The 13,687-nt window shown below is 47.8% G+C and overlaps 2 protein-coding genes across 2 annotated transcripts in view; both read left to right on the top strand.

The window, feature by feature from the left end:
• The window catches only part of LOC149336663 (uncharacterized), a 40,072-nt gene extending 31,071 nt beyond the window's left edge, over positions 1-9,001 (top strand). Inside the window, exons 7-9 of the mRNA XM_089554200.1 lie at positions 2,107-2,342; positions 5,550-5,693; positions 8,828-9,001. Of these exons, the coding sequence (XP_089410326.1) occupies positions 2,107-2,342; positions 5,550-5,693; positions 8,828-9,001 (554 nt within the window). The remainder of the gene's footprint in view (positions 1-2,106; positions 2,343-5,549; positions 5,694-8,827) is intronic.
• Positions 9,002-10,209: 1,208 nt separating this feature from the next.
• LOC149336662 (endothelin-converting enzyme homolog) lies at positions 10,210-12,529 on the top strand. The gene is made up of 2 exons (XM_089554199.1): positions 10,210-10,401; positions 12,074-12,529. Exons 1-2 carry the CDS (start codon positions 10,210-10,212, stop codon positions 12,431-12,433), a joined length of 552 nt encoding a protein of 183 aa, XP_089410325.1. The 3' UTR covers positions 12,434-12,529.
• The last annotated feature ends 1,158 nt before the right edge of the window (positions 12,530-13,687 follow it).

Genomic DNA, 13,687 nt, shown 5'->3' with positions numbered 1-13,687 from the left:
ATTTCTTTGAAATATAGTGCCGGCATACAACCTTTTTTTAAAGAACGACGCTTCAGCAGAAAGCAATTTTTTTGCCTCAACTCTCGTATAACTTGCCTGTTATAAACTTTAGGCTGCTAGGAGTACTTAGATGAAGTAGTCCTTGTACAATAGTGTTCGTGTACTCTTTTTTCCACCGTGAGAATAGCGGCTGCAGAGGAGGCGCTTCTTATTCTCTCTTCTATATGCAGCGCTACACTGAAATTTATTTCAGAAGCACATAAAACCTCCTGTCTCCATCCAGACATAGCTAACCACGGCTTTCAGGAGAAACTTGAAATCTGTCTGAAAGGCCTGTGGATCAGGACAAACACAGCTTCCAACAAACGCGATCGCAGCTTGATATTACGGTTTCCCCTCAGTTCGCGCAGAGAAAGCTATCGACATCCACAACCATCGAGCTGCTGGATCGACCAGAATGCGAGCATTTTTTCCCTTAAATTTCAGAGATGAAGGCCTCTTTAGTTATTCATACAATACCGTTTTATTGGCACCCGAATCCGGTAATGGGCGGACATCTATACGTTTTTTTCGTTTTTTTCTTTCTTTATTATCTTCCAAGTCGAATACAATAACGCCTGCAAATGCCCCGCCGTGGTGGCTCAGTGGTAATGGAGCTCGTCTGCTGGCCCGAAAGACGCGGTCTCGATCCCGGCCGCGGCGGCTGAATTTCGATGGAGGCGAAATTCTTGCGGCTCGTGTACTGTGCGATGTCAGTGCACGTTAATGAACCCCAGGTGGTCGAAATTTGCGGAGCCCTTCACTACGGCGTCCCTCATAGCCTGAGTCGCTTTGGGACGCTAAACCCTTCTAAACCAAACCAATAAGCTTGCAAAATCTGCGGGGACAATAGCCGAAGCTAGTACTGGCCCACATGTACACATTGGTTATTTCGGCAACAGAATATACATAAAGCTCGGATACACATGCCCAGTCACCAAAACAATAGTGGTCAACACCCAGGATCCGAGATATAAATATCAACAAGCATAACCCTTAATCTTCAAAAAGTGGAACTGCTTAATAGAGAACAGGAAATTGCTTGCTATTTTGATTTCCAGTGGTACTGTATTCCATACATTCGCCTAGTGATATTCAATTAAGAGCTGCCCATAGGTGTTTCTGGTAAGAGAGTATTAAAATTATTTCCTCGATTTCTAGTATTCCTGTCAGGTAACACAAAAAAATTAATTGAAAACGGATAATTATTCTGTATGTTTTATTTGCACCCACGGGGATTCTCATTTAGTGCATCGAAGGAAATGGCAAGATCTGTGACGTGTTGAACTAAGGGGCGCTGAACTGGTACTTGTATGAGTAGGTTATTATACGCAGCACTTTTTTATGCATAGTAGTAGACGTAGTAGTCTGCGCTGGCCGTAAGTCTTTTAAGGGCGCTAAAGTTGAAATATCATCATCATCATCAGTCAGTCTACGCCCACTTCAGGGCAAAGGCCTCTTCCATGTATCTCCAAATAACTCTGTCCTTTGCCAGTTACAGCCAGTATCCCCGCAAACTTCTTCAGCGCTTCGGCCACCTAACTTTCTGCCGCCCCCTGCTACGTTTGCCTTCTCTTGGCATCCACTCCGTTGCCCTTAAGGACCAGCGGTTATCTTGCCTTCGCATTACATGCACTGCCCAAGCCCATTTCTTCCTCTTGGTTTCAATTAAGATGTCATTAACCCGCGTTTGTTCTCTCAGCCACTCCGCCCTGCTTCCGATCTCTTGACGTTACACCTATAATTTTTCTTTCCATAGCTCGCTGCGTTGTCCTTAGCTTAAGCTGAACCCTCATTGTTGGCCTCCTTGTTTCTGCCCATAGGTTAGTACAGGTAAGGTACAGCTGTTGAAGTTGAAATATGATGGTTATCTAATGTTTCTCATATCTAATCCCATGGTGAACACTTGTAAATTAAGCCCATTAAGATTCCGCACCTGGTTACACTGTCCGGAACATCGACTCATGCCCGCCTTTCCAGCATGTTTAAGCAGTTGACTTGCACCTTGCTTGTAGTTCAAAATGGGTATGCGCTTCTGAGATTCTAAGGCGTTCGATCTCCCCGCAGCCAAATTCGAGGACATACCACTGACCGGACGCTTCATCAGCGAGTGGTTCAAGTACCGAAAGGCAAGGGCTCGCCAAATGTGGGCGGACCAAACGACTGCCTTCTTCAACATCAGCGAGACGGCCGCGTACTACGTGTACGACGGCAACATCGTGGTCGTCCCAGCGGGCGCTCTGCAGCCCGTTTTCTTCTACGCGGGCGGAAGCGGGGCGCTGAACTACGGCACCCTCGGAGATGTGAGTTCCAGGCCTGATTAACTATAAACAACGGTTGCCACTGGACAAACTTCTTTGAAGGTTGCTGCGCCGATTCTTGTTGAACTGATGTCGCCTTACAGGAGGCGCGCTATGATGCAAAGGCTGCAAGGTTGTGTTTGCGCCAGGCTAAGAATTGTTTGCCTGCCGATCAATTAAGCACGTTTGACTTCAGCACAAACCTAAAGTTCGTAGTTTAATTCTGACACAGAATTCACACGGCACCGCGACACCTGAGCTTGACCGCCTGTTCCGTACACCTACCGCACACTAGTATATGCACAGAAGTTCCGCTTTCTGCAATGAAAACGAAGGCCCATATAGCCTGGAAAGCCCGTCGAGGAGCATGCTGTACGATAAGCTGAGATGTTAGTGGTAAGCAGGCTAGGGCTCGTCGACAACGGAGAATTGAACCTCACAGCGGGCGCTTTGCAAAAGGTACGGCCAGCGAACGCGAAAAGCACGCTTCTCGCCGGATTTGGAGCCAGCGCTTACACCATCCCTTTCTCGAGCCTGCTTGGTGCGTTGCACAGGCAACCCGCATTGCTTTTCAGGCTCTTAATCCTACTGCTGCCCTCTCGAATCGTCCAACCCACCTGGCAGCTGCTGCACTACTGCCGCCTATCATAACATCGCAGCTCGTGCGTACAAACGTACAAACAGCAGCTTTTAGGGTGCCTCGCTAAAGAAAGCTGCATCTAGACACCCTAACGGCTGTGCGCACTCCAATAGTGCATCGATGCTTGGGCGCCGCATAGAGGTATCCTGCCGTCTACTGCTGATGGATGGAGCGTCCCCTTTGAAACGGGGTGGTGGCAGTTGCTACGATCCTCGGATTTTTTCTTTATTTTTATTTAACTGCGTTGTAAATTGTTCTTAAAATTTGCCAATTTCTTTAAATACGTTTTCAGCCCTACACTTTTAACCTGACGTCACCTCTATAGTTTTGTGCCACCAATCTTCCAATCGCTTTTTGCTAATTCCCACCGCAGACTTATTTCGACACCATTGTTACCTCTAAATCCGAGCGCCGTCTGCCGCCTCATGGCGACGCCTAGTGGTAGCCAGGGAACGCTGTACATAAGCTGTCGCTCATTTTAACGATTTTCTCGGCATAAAAGCTTCGTAATTTTTACCGCACGTAGGTCATGGCGGATTCTCCTGAGACAAAGTTGTTTGAATAGCTCCCGCTTATTTTGAAGCGTGCACACCTAGCTGACTAAAAGAAAAAAGTTTATCGGCTATTACGTTCTCCATGCCGCGAAATTTGAGCGCAGCTTGATTTCTCGGTATATATTATAGAGGCAGAGGACTTGTACGACGCTTAAGCTACCCTTAAGTAAAATGCGAAACTTCGGCGCTTTGTAGCGGAATCGCCTCACTAAGGGAAAGCAGTGCGTCACTTTTTAGAAACATGTCAATGTGAGCAACCTGAAACGGAGGTGTTTCTGGGGTAGCTGCCTGCTACCTCACCCAGCGCTGTCATTTTAAAGCGACAGTACTACTCTTTCTGTTCTTCAAGGTCATGTCGGTATGCAAAACGACCTTTGGAAGCAGCGGAGCGCCCAATAAAAGCAGTGTAATAAAAAATGACAACAAAAAATTGAAATGGTAGGAAGAAATAAAATAAACAAAATGAACTGAAACAAAAATAAAAATCGCACAAAATAAAAACGAACAAATAAAATAAAAATAAAATAATTAAAAACAGCCAACATAGAAACGACAGCAATAAAAGTAAAATATTGCAGAAAGAACTGTGTAAAGAATTGGTGAAATAATTGCAGGAAGAAATGCGTAAAGAATTGCAGAAAGAATTCTAGAACAGCAGCTTTCGCTCTGCATTAAAGTTAGGCAGAATAGCGACGATCCTGCGTCAATTTTTTGGGGCGCAGGTGGTTACCGCGCACGTGGTAAGCATGACGGCAGTCTGTAAGCCGATTTAGGCAGTCATTACGCAACAGCCAGCGCGAACTGAGCGGAGCCCCTCTCGTCTGCCCCGGCTGTGCTCACCTCCCCGACTTTGCAGCATATGCTTTCGCCTTTCTCACTTTCACCGCCATAACCTCCTCCACTTCTCCACTCTCACCCTCTATTCGTTATCACCCAGATTTCGCCCTCCGCCATGCTGTTCGCTTTGCTATAGCTCTGCCGATTAAGCCGACGACGGCGATAACGGCGACAACGCGCAAGCCACATTCACGGCCAGCTAAGAGCAGCGCTTTAAAATGCTTACTAAAACCGTTTGAGACACCGCCAGTCCCGTGCATTGATTCTCGCTTCAAAAATGGTGTGTCGTTTTGTAATCATCACCACCAGCCTGACTACGCCCACTGCTGGGCAAAGGCATATCCGATGTCTTCCCAATTAACCCTGTCTTTTGCCAGCTGCGGCCATCGTATCCCAGCAAACTTCTTAATCACATCCACCCACCTACTCTTAAAGAACAGCGGTTATCTTGCTTTCGCATTACATGCATCACCCAAGCCCATTTCGTCCTCTTACTTTCGACTAGGATGTCGTTAAGCAGCCTTTGTTCCCTCACCCACTGTGCCCGCTTCTAGTCTCTTAACGTTACACCTATCATTTTTCTTTCCATAGCTCGCTGCGTTGTCCGTAACCTAAGCTGAATCCTTTTTGTTAGCCTCCACGTTTCTGCCCCATAGGTCAGTACCGGTAAGATACAGCAGTTGTATACTTTTCTCTTGAGTGATATTGGTAAACTGCCATTCATGATCTGAGAGAAACTGCCATGTGCGCTCCAGAACATTCCAATTCTAGGTATTTCCTTCTCATGATCGTAATCAGCGGCCACTACCTGCCCTAAGTAGACTTATTCCCTTACCACTTCCCCCACCTCGCTATAAGTTGTGAACTGCTGTTTCTTGCGACACTGTTCTACATTACTTTGGTTTTCTGACCAAACATTGTTAGCAGCCGTTAAACAGTTATTAACCAGTGAACCGGCGGATCGTCTACAGAGATCGCAAATGTTTCTGCCAGCTCAAAAACGCAAAACAATTATAAAGTACCACTGATTTCTAACTGGAAATCAACACGCACTTTCTATTTCAGCTAGCAAGGGCTTCTAGTAAAGTCCTTTTATCCTTGACGTATGTATTCGTGCAACTTTACAGGAGTGAAATTCACGCTGCGCTAAAATAATCTTTGTGTCTCTCATAACTGCAGGCTTTGGCCCACCGAGTAATGAACGCCTTCGACGTCACTGGGATACAGTACGACGACCAAGGAAAGGTCAATTCATGGATCAGTGGGGCAACCCAAGCCAGCTACGTCAACAGAACGAATTGTCTGCGCCAGTCACACGCCAGTGTGAGTGACATTGCGCTAAGCCCTTTTAGTACTGATTAGTATGAGATAAAGCTGTTTCGAGCTTCTTCTTAACAAAACGATGTACAGTCTTCGCCAAAAGTAACCAGGCTGCACGGCTTGCTTCTCAATCGTATATTGAAGCTATTATGCCAGCGCTCAAGCTCTAAATCTCTGCATGGTAAGGAGCACCCCTGTCCTCACCTTCAAAGAACGTTTTGATCTTCAGGGACGCTGTGAGGGCTCTACAATACGAATTAGAAGCAAACCATGCAGCCTGGTTATTTTTGGCATAGACAGCACGAATAAATGCCAATGTAGAGAGAACGCACTAGTAACTGAATTTATTTATTTATTTATCAATACTGCAATCCCCTCTGGGGATTTTAGCAGGGTGGGATACAATAAATACATAATGAAAACAATAACACAGACAAAGCATATAATACAAATTAGATCCATGGAGCGTATAAACAGTTAAAGACAACACGTTTCTAAACAATACCTAAAACAAATGCCGACAGTGATGATTTCGAAATTTGATCATTGGTTAGTAGATTCCATTCAGTTACTGTTCGGGGAAAGAAAGAATACTTACAACAGTTATTATGGGTGCTAAAGGCGGTTATTGTGCGACTGTGTCTCTGCCTTGTAGAATACCCAGATGAAAAACTAATTATTCCCGTGAGGTCGGTTTTATAATGACCGTTAATAAGTTGAAAGAGGAATTTTAGTCGTGATACACGGTTTCTTTGCGTTAATGGTGGCAGGTTTGCTTTCATTAGTAGTTCGGTTACTGATGTACGTCCAAAGCTATTATATCTGAAGCGAACTGCTTTTCTTTGCACCATTTCCATCTTGGTGATGTTAGTCTTGGTGAAAGGGTCCCAAATTACACATACACATGCATAGTCTAGTATCGGCCGAACTACACTTTTGTATGCGAGCAGACGGACAAAAGGGGTGGAAAGTCTCAAAGCCCTCCTCAAGAAGAATAATTTGCGGTTAGCATTAGCTACTACATATTCAAGGTGCTTAGTCCAAGTGAGATCATTAGTGATCCAGAGTCCTAGATACTTGTAGGGTGTTACTTCGGAGAGAAATATGTCGTTAGTAGCATATGGATATTTAAGCTTGTGCTTCTTGCGTGTAATGGTCATAAAAACAGTTTTTTGAAAATTAATTGACATTTGCCAAGCTTTGCACCAGGCAACAACTTGTCCTAAGGCATTGTTCAGCAGTTCCTGGTCAGCGGCGTTCTCTATTTCCGAGTACAATACACAGTCGTCAGCATAAAGTTAACCTTAACGGGAATACCATGCAGTACATCATTAATAAACAAAAGAAACAAAAGAGGCCCAAGCACCGAGCCCTGCGGGACGCCAGAGCCAACTGAAAGTCGTTCTGAATGGTGGTCATTAAAAACAACACATTGTTCTCTGTTCTCAAGATAAGCCGCAAGCCAGTTAATTAGTTGAGAATTTTTCAGTATTGCGCCTAATTTGTGAAGTAACTTTTTATGAGACACCTTGTCGAAAGCCTTTGAAAAATCCATAAAAACAGCGTCTATTTGTTTCCCATTGTTAATTGCTTTAGCAAAGTCATGCACTGTTAGAACCAATTGTTGCATTGTTGCGAATTTCAGACGTGGGAGCGACGTATCTTTTTGATTTGCACTTTTGTATTTCTAGCACTGCATGGTATGCCGTATCGATCGTTGCGCCTGTCGTTAACAGTTCGGACTGTTTTCCACCACCAGATGGAAGCGCACAAGTCGGAGGCAATCATTTCTGTGTTGCCAATGTACTTTTTTCTTCCTGTTCACATCACTAGCCGAGCTGGCAGCATATATCAGAAACAGACAGACAGACAGACACACAGGCAGAGTGGCAGACTGGCAGAGTGGCAGACTGGCAGACGGACGGACGGACGGACGGACGGACGGACGGACGGACGGACGGACGGACAGACAGACAGACAGACAGACAGACAGACAGACAGACAGACAGACAGACAGACAGACAGACAGACGGACGGACAGACGGACAGACGGACGGACGGACGGACGGACGGACGGGCGGGCGGGCGGGCGGGCGGGCAGGCGGGCGGGCGGGCAGGCGGGCGGGCGGGCGGGCAGGCGGGCAGGCGGGCAGGCAGGCAGGCGGGCAGGCAGGCAGGCAGGCAGGCAGGCAGGCAGGCAGGCAGGCAGGCAGGCAGGCAGGCAGAGTTTCAAGCCCCTTCTTAACAAAACGATGTACAGTCTTTGCCAAAAGTAAGCAGGCTGCACGGTTTGCTTCTCAGTCGTATATTGAAGTTATTATGCCAGCGCTCAAGCTCTAAATCTCGGCATGGTAAGGAGCACCCCTGTCCTCACCTTCAAAGAACTTTTTGATCTTCAGGGACGCTGTGAGGGCTCTACAATACGAATTAGAAGCAAACCATGCAGCCTGGTTATTTTTGGCAAAGCCTGTACGAATAAATGCCAATGTAGAGAGAACGCACTAGTAATTTAACTTGCATTCCAACAATAGCGTTCCAAAACTCGGCTGGGGTTTCTGTAGATAGCTTCATGTCCCTGTTGGAATTCTATTTGCAAGCCACCTTTATCTCTTTTAAAGGCAGTTTTTACATTCAAGGACAGGGCATTTGCATTGGATCCTGTGTCGCCCCCATCCTCTGCGAAATATTTTTAGCTGCTATTGACCGTTCCTTGAATGTAGTGCTTACTAACCACGGTATTCTTAAGTGTTTTAGATATGTTGACGATTTTTTAATTGTTTTTTGGAAACAAAAAACGATGACCTGCACTGATTCAGTTAGCAGTGTTTTAACTCTTTTTGGACATTATGGTAAAGGCTTGATTTTCACGCTCGAACTCCCAACCAACGGTTCATTGCAGTTTTTAGACATTAAAATGCAGGTTGGCTCGCATCATATCTGTTGGAAATATGCTCCTCGAGCACAGAAAGCACAACTTCCATTTGACTCTGCACATTCAAAGATTGTGAAAAGAGCAATTGCAAACTCATGCCTAGACTCAGCCTTAACCAAATCATGCGAGCATGAAATGCATCCCAGCTTCCATAATCAGATCACCAGCCTGCTTTCAGCCGGATTCCCCTGCTCGCTCATCACAGCGGTTGCCGAGAACCTTCTCCAGAAGACAAAGAAAGGCAAGCGCAGCTGTGATCTTCAGCGCTTGCGGAGTGCAAAGCCGACGGTGCTTTCTTACATGCACAAAGTCGCCCACAATTAAAAAAAGTGGCAAAACAGGCAAACAAGCAGCATCGCTGCCGATGCTGCTTGGGTGACGTGGCTGCCTGCCCGTCCCGCTGGATTTCCCGCCCTTAGGGGCGGCTGGCTTGGTATGGCGATATTTTGCAGTGCAGTCCCGCGAGTTCGTGGCATGGCCACCACCACAAACCGCACATTTTGGCTGACACTCGTGAGGGGTCCGCACCCCCTCTTTTACGGGTGCCTGCTGTCCACACAGGCCACACGTGTCTTGGGTTGGGTTGGGGCAAGAGTCCACCCGATGGCCGACAGTTCCACACAAGCTGCAGGCCGGAATAGTGCGGAAATATGGCTGCACTGTGACAATCTCGGAGTTGTAGTGCACGTATCGAGGCCTCACCGTGCCGGCAGAGGTAAGTCTGGCCTTGTTTGAGGAGCCGAACTTGCGGATATCTATTAAAGTGCCGCTCCTCCACTGCACGCAAGGTTGGAGAGACTCAGACGTCTCTTGGTTGGCCACCGTAATGACCCCATAGCAGACGTCCTCTTGATGTTCTTTCAGATGGCCGACGAGAGGCACATCTCCTTTGGTCGATTTGATGGAAAACTCGCCTAGCAGACGGTCTGCGACGTGAGCGTTCCGGGTGGTAGCTAGGATCAAATTTTGCTCCTTGCATTGGAGGAGGCTCAACTCGGCCGCGTTAGGCGCCCCGAGGAAAGCGCCGAACGCTGCGCCGAGTTCGCCGTATTCAAAGGCGTCCCGGATGGCCAATGATTTCCGGGGCTTGATGACGATGACAAAGTCGTCTTGGTTGAATTTTGGTAGAGGCTTGGGCCTCCATTTGGTCACGGGTTTGCGGCCAGCTTGGCGGGTAGCAGCAGCCTTGCCGGTGGTTGGCGTGGCGTTCGCCTCTACCTTGGTCTCTCGTCTGGAGCGGCGCTCAAGTAGACGGAGGAGAGATGCATTGCGGATCGGGTCCGCGGGCGCCGATTTGGGTTCCACAGTGACGGGAACGGTCGACCAAGACATGGCGTCCGGGTCATAGCCGCGTTGCAGAAGCGTTTCTGCCATCTTGCCGAAAGCGGCTCCCTTGCAGCCGAACGCCGGCGCAGCTGTTAGGCTTAGCGTCGGCGCCGGAGGCGGGTAGGAAAAACCGCTCTAAAATTTGTAAAAGTGGGCCCACCTAGATGAAATTGGTGTCCACAGATGCCGATGAACTTGCCAAATCCAATGGGAGCAAAATTGACGGGGTCCGATGACTTGAGCCGTGGCTCCTGCCAAAAAATGACGGAGCCGAAGCGCCGCACGTCTGGCAAACGCCGGCTGCCCCCTAGCGTCCTCAAGTGCCCTCGGGGCGTTTCTCTGTCGCCGGCTGTGCAGATAAGCCCTGTCGACGAAGGATCGCGCCGCTTCACGCAGCGAACACTTTGTACTTGCGAGTCCCGGATCACATTAGGATATTGTGTTCCTCGGCCTGTATGTTGATACATTTGCAGTAAAAAGGTTGCTTGCAGGACTCGCCCGGCAAAAATTGCTGCCTACCACGAATGGGCTGGGAGCAGCTTCCCCATGCGTCTGCCTCGCGCGCCGTCCTTTCGATAGATAGTTACCGGGAAAGGAGGAGCTAGATGACACGGTAATTTGCTAAAGGAGGGTGTGAACTCAGTGGAGGTTTACCGGCGACTTGTGGCAGTATGCGGCGAGGAGGCAACATAAAAAGGGACAGTCTTCTACTGGCTGGAAGGCTGGCAGCCCTGACTTCCAACTGCGCTTTGTTGACGGGCATTAGCACAGTCGTCAGATGCCCAAGACTGGTCCCCTTTGCTGCTGACTTAGGCCTGCTTCCCAGCCTTCCTTCTCTCCTCACAAGCTGTATCGGGGAAGCCCACCAATAATTTGTAAAGAAAAGTACTTTTGAGGCACACAGAAGCATTTGTCGGTATAGTGTAGTGGTGTTGGCGTATGTCAAAAATGTGTATCATGTTAACTAATTCAGTAATTAACTTAAGCCTAATTGATAACTTCTAAACTATTACTGATAGGCGCCCGCTTGCAGTTAATTATTTGCAGCAGGTTATTAGTAATCGCCATGACGGTTTCTAAAATTTCGACAACACGACTGCCGTCGTCGCTGTCGCTCAACTGATTTGGGAAAATTGCGCGCCTCCTGGCAGCATACAGCGACGTCAAATAGTGACACTCTGCGACGCACGTACCCGACATTCTCTGCCACGCCTATGCCACGGTGCTCCCCACTATTCTTCATTTCGTTGCTCCAGAGCGGACGGAGCAGAGAATGTCTCGTGCTTTGATTTCATTGACGTTGCTTTGGCCTTTCACTGCCGATTCTTACTGAGATGTTTGCCGCTGCTACCCGCCAACTAGAATGTTACCTCAACGCACTCGTGTGCTTATAAAAGTTGTGTCTTTTGCCTGCTGAACATCACTCTCACGAAGGCCAGATGCTGGCCGAAACGTTGGAATAAAGTTGTTACGCATGTGTGCATGCGTGTGTGTGTGCGTGAGTGCGTCCGTGTGTGTGTGTGCGCGCATGTGTGTGTGTGCGTGCGGGCGTACGCGTGTATGTGCGTGCGAGTGCGTGCGCATGCCAACAGCAGTGGGCACCGACAACAGCTTGGGACGTGTAAACGACACGTCCACAGAGATCTCAATTATGCAGAACGCAATTGTGAAAAGTCAGCCAGCACTTTCCAAGGTTTACTGCGGTTTGCGGTTTGCTTTGCTTTGTGCTTGTGCACCGAGAGCTTTGTGCATCAAGAGTTGCACGCTACAGAAATCAGCTATAAAAAACCAAACAGGGCCATCCCCTTATAAATATGGTCTATAGACAGTCTATAGACTTCTTATTGACACTATTGCCTTCTTATAGATACTGCTTTTTGTCTATTCATAGTCTATAGACCGTCTATAGACAAAAGTATATTAAAATTATATAGCCATATATCTATAGATTTCCTATAGACTGCCTATGACATTTGCATTGCCTATGGGCTGTTCTCTAGGATTTATCTATAGACACTCTACAGAAGTCTATAGACACTGTATAGACTGTCTAAAACTTTTTTTTGTAAGGGTCTGCAGTTCTCCTAACCGAACAGCGTTTGGTGCGCTATCCGTGCTGCTGCAGGCGGGAGGCTCGAGTACCCAGGGCTCGAATCTGGACGACAGCGTGGATTCCGAGAACGTGGGGGATCTGGTGGGCGCTGCGACGCCCTACCAAGTGGCCAACGCCCAGCTGTTCGGCACCCGGGCCTCGCAGGCAAATCAGATGCTGCCGGGTCTCAACCTGACCGGCCAGCAGCTGTACTTCGTGGGCCGCTGCATGACGCTGTGCAAGAGGAACAACAGCAGCCCGAGCGGGCGCTATGCGAGCCCACGGGCACGGTGCAACGTGCCCGCCATGAACATGGACGCCTTCTCGACGGCCTTCCGCTGCCCTGCCGGGGCCCGCATGAACCCGGCGTCCAAGTGTTCCTTCTGGAAATGACCGCTACCCGTAGTTTGGAACACCGCGTTCAGAGGATGGCTGAACGGCTGTGGGTTTTCTTGCGTTTATTAATAAAAATACCTTAATGGAAGCATACCTTAGACATTCTGGCACCGTCAATTTGTAAGCAAGTGGAATTCCTTTGTGGAAATGCTAGCACGTTTCCTCCACCCCTCGACATGTATTGTACGGCTATGTACGGTCGAAATCAGAGTAATATTTCTATTTTGTGCATGATTTGGCTGTGTTTTCTTCGGTTTTACCATTCTAAAACGTCTCAGGCTATGAGAGACTCTGTAGTGGAGGATTCCGGTAATTTCGCCCAACTGGGGTTCTATAACGTCCACTGACATCGCACAGTAAACGGGCCTCTAGCATTTCGCCTCCATCGAAATGCGATTTCCGCGGCCGGTATCGAACCCGCGTTTTTCGGGTCAGTAGTAGAGCACCATAACCACTGCACCACAACGACGGCTTTATTTTCTGACTGCCCATGGGTACAAAGGACAATTTCTAGAGAATAGAGAATGCGGGGGTGGTGGTGCATCAGCATTAGTTTTACAGCGCACAAAACACAACGCGACTCTTGGAACACGCGACACGTGTCCGTCGGTGGACGAGCGCTGAACGCCACGGAAGAGCCACGTGGACAAACCACAGTGCTGCCAACCTCCAGAGCTGCTTCCCCAAAATCTGCAACCGAAAATTCCCTAAATTTCCCTAGATACGAAAAACAGTGTCCAGTTGTATAATGTAAAAATTGTATATTTATGCGTAGTTCAGTAGCAAGTTTTATCATGCAGCTACCCTATTACCAGATGTTGGTAAACAAATAGCTGTAAATTTGAAATGAAGGATGTGAAACGAAAAAATTATAAATGAAGCTACAAGATAAACCGCAGCGCTCTTTGGAAGTTACAAATTAAAGGCTCGTATATGCCTTTTTTTTTCACTGTACGCAAGATAGTAAACATGCATCGGCATGTGAAATTAACTGAATGTTTTTTCCTGATATGTCGGTTTAGACCTCAGCCGAAGGATACCATGTACAAAATGCCTGGAGGTCGCTTGAGAAGTGTAACGAAACTATGATAAAAAAGCTGCTTGTTCATTTGGTGCGATTGCTCTAGAGGGTGGCTGACGTAACAGTTTCAGTCACTTAAAACAATGAAGCATTGATTGGCTCTTGTATGCCTCTAGTGACCTCAACTCACCTTGTTCGTCGTGGTGGAACTGCAAATTATGGGTTATGAT

The sequence above is a fragment of the Amblyomma mixtum genome, chromosome 7, assembly GCF_055824585.1.
Source record: "Amblyomma mixtum isolate Tamu chromosome 7, ASM5582458v1, whole genome shotgun sequence".
NCBI lineage: Eukaryota > Metazoa > Arthropoda > Arachnida > Ixodida > Ixodidae > Amblyomma > Amblyomma mixtum.
The sequence above is the reverse complement of the archived record's forward strand: the minus strand, read 5'-3'. Positions and strand labels throughout refer to the sequence as shown.

Bases quoted from the DNA above. Each gene is read 5' to 3' on its own strand.
- LOC149336662 (XM_089554199.1), top strand. From the start codon at position 10,210: ATGACGGAGCCGAAGCGCCGCACGTCTGGCAAACGCCGGCTGCCCCCT. The intron at 10,402-12,073 runs GTATGTTGATAC...GTGCTGCTGCAG, and splicing joins GATATTGTGTTCCTCGGCCT to GCGGGAGGCTCGAGTACCCA.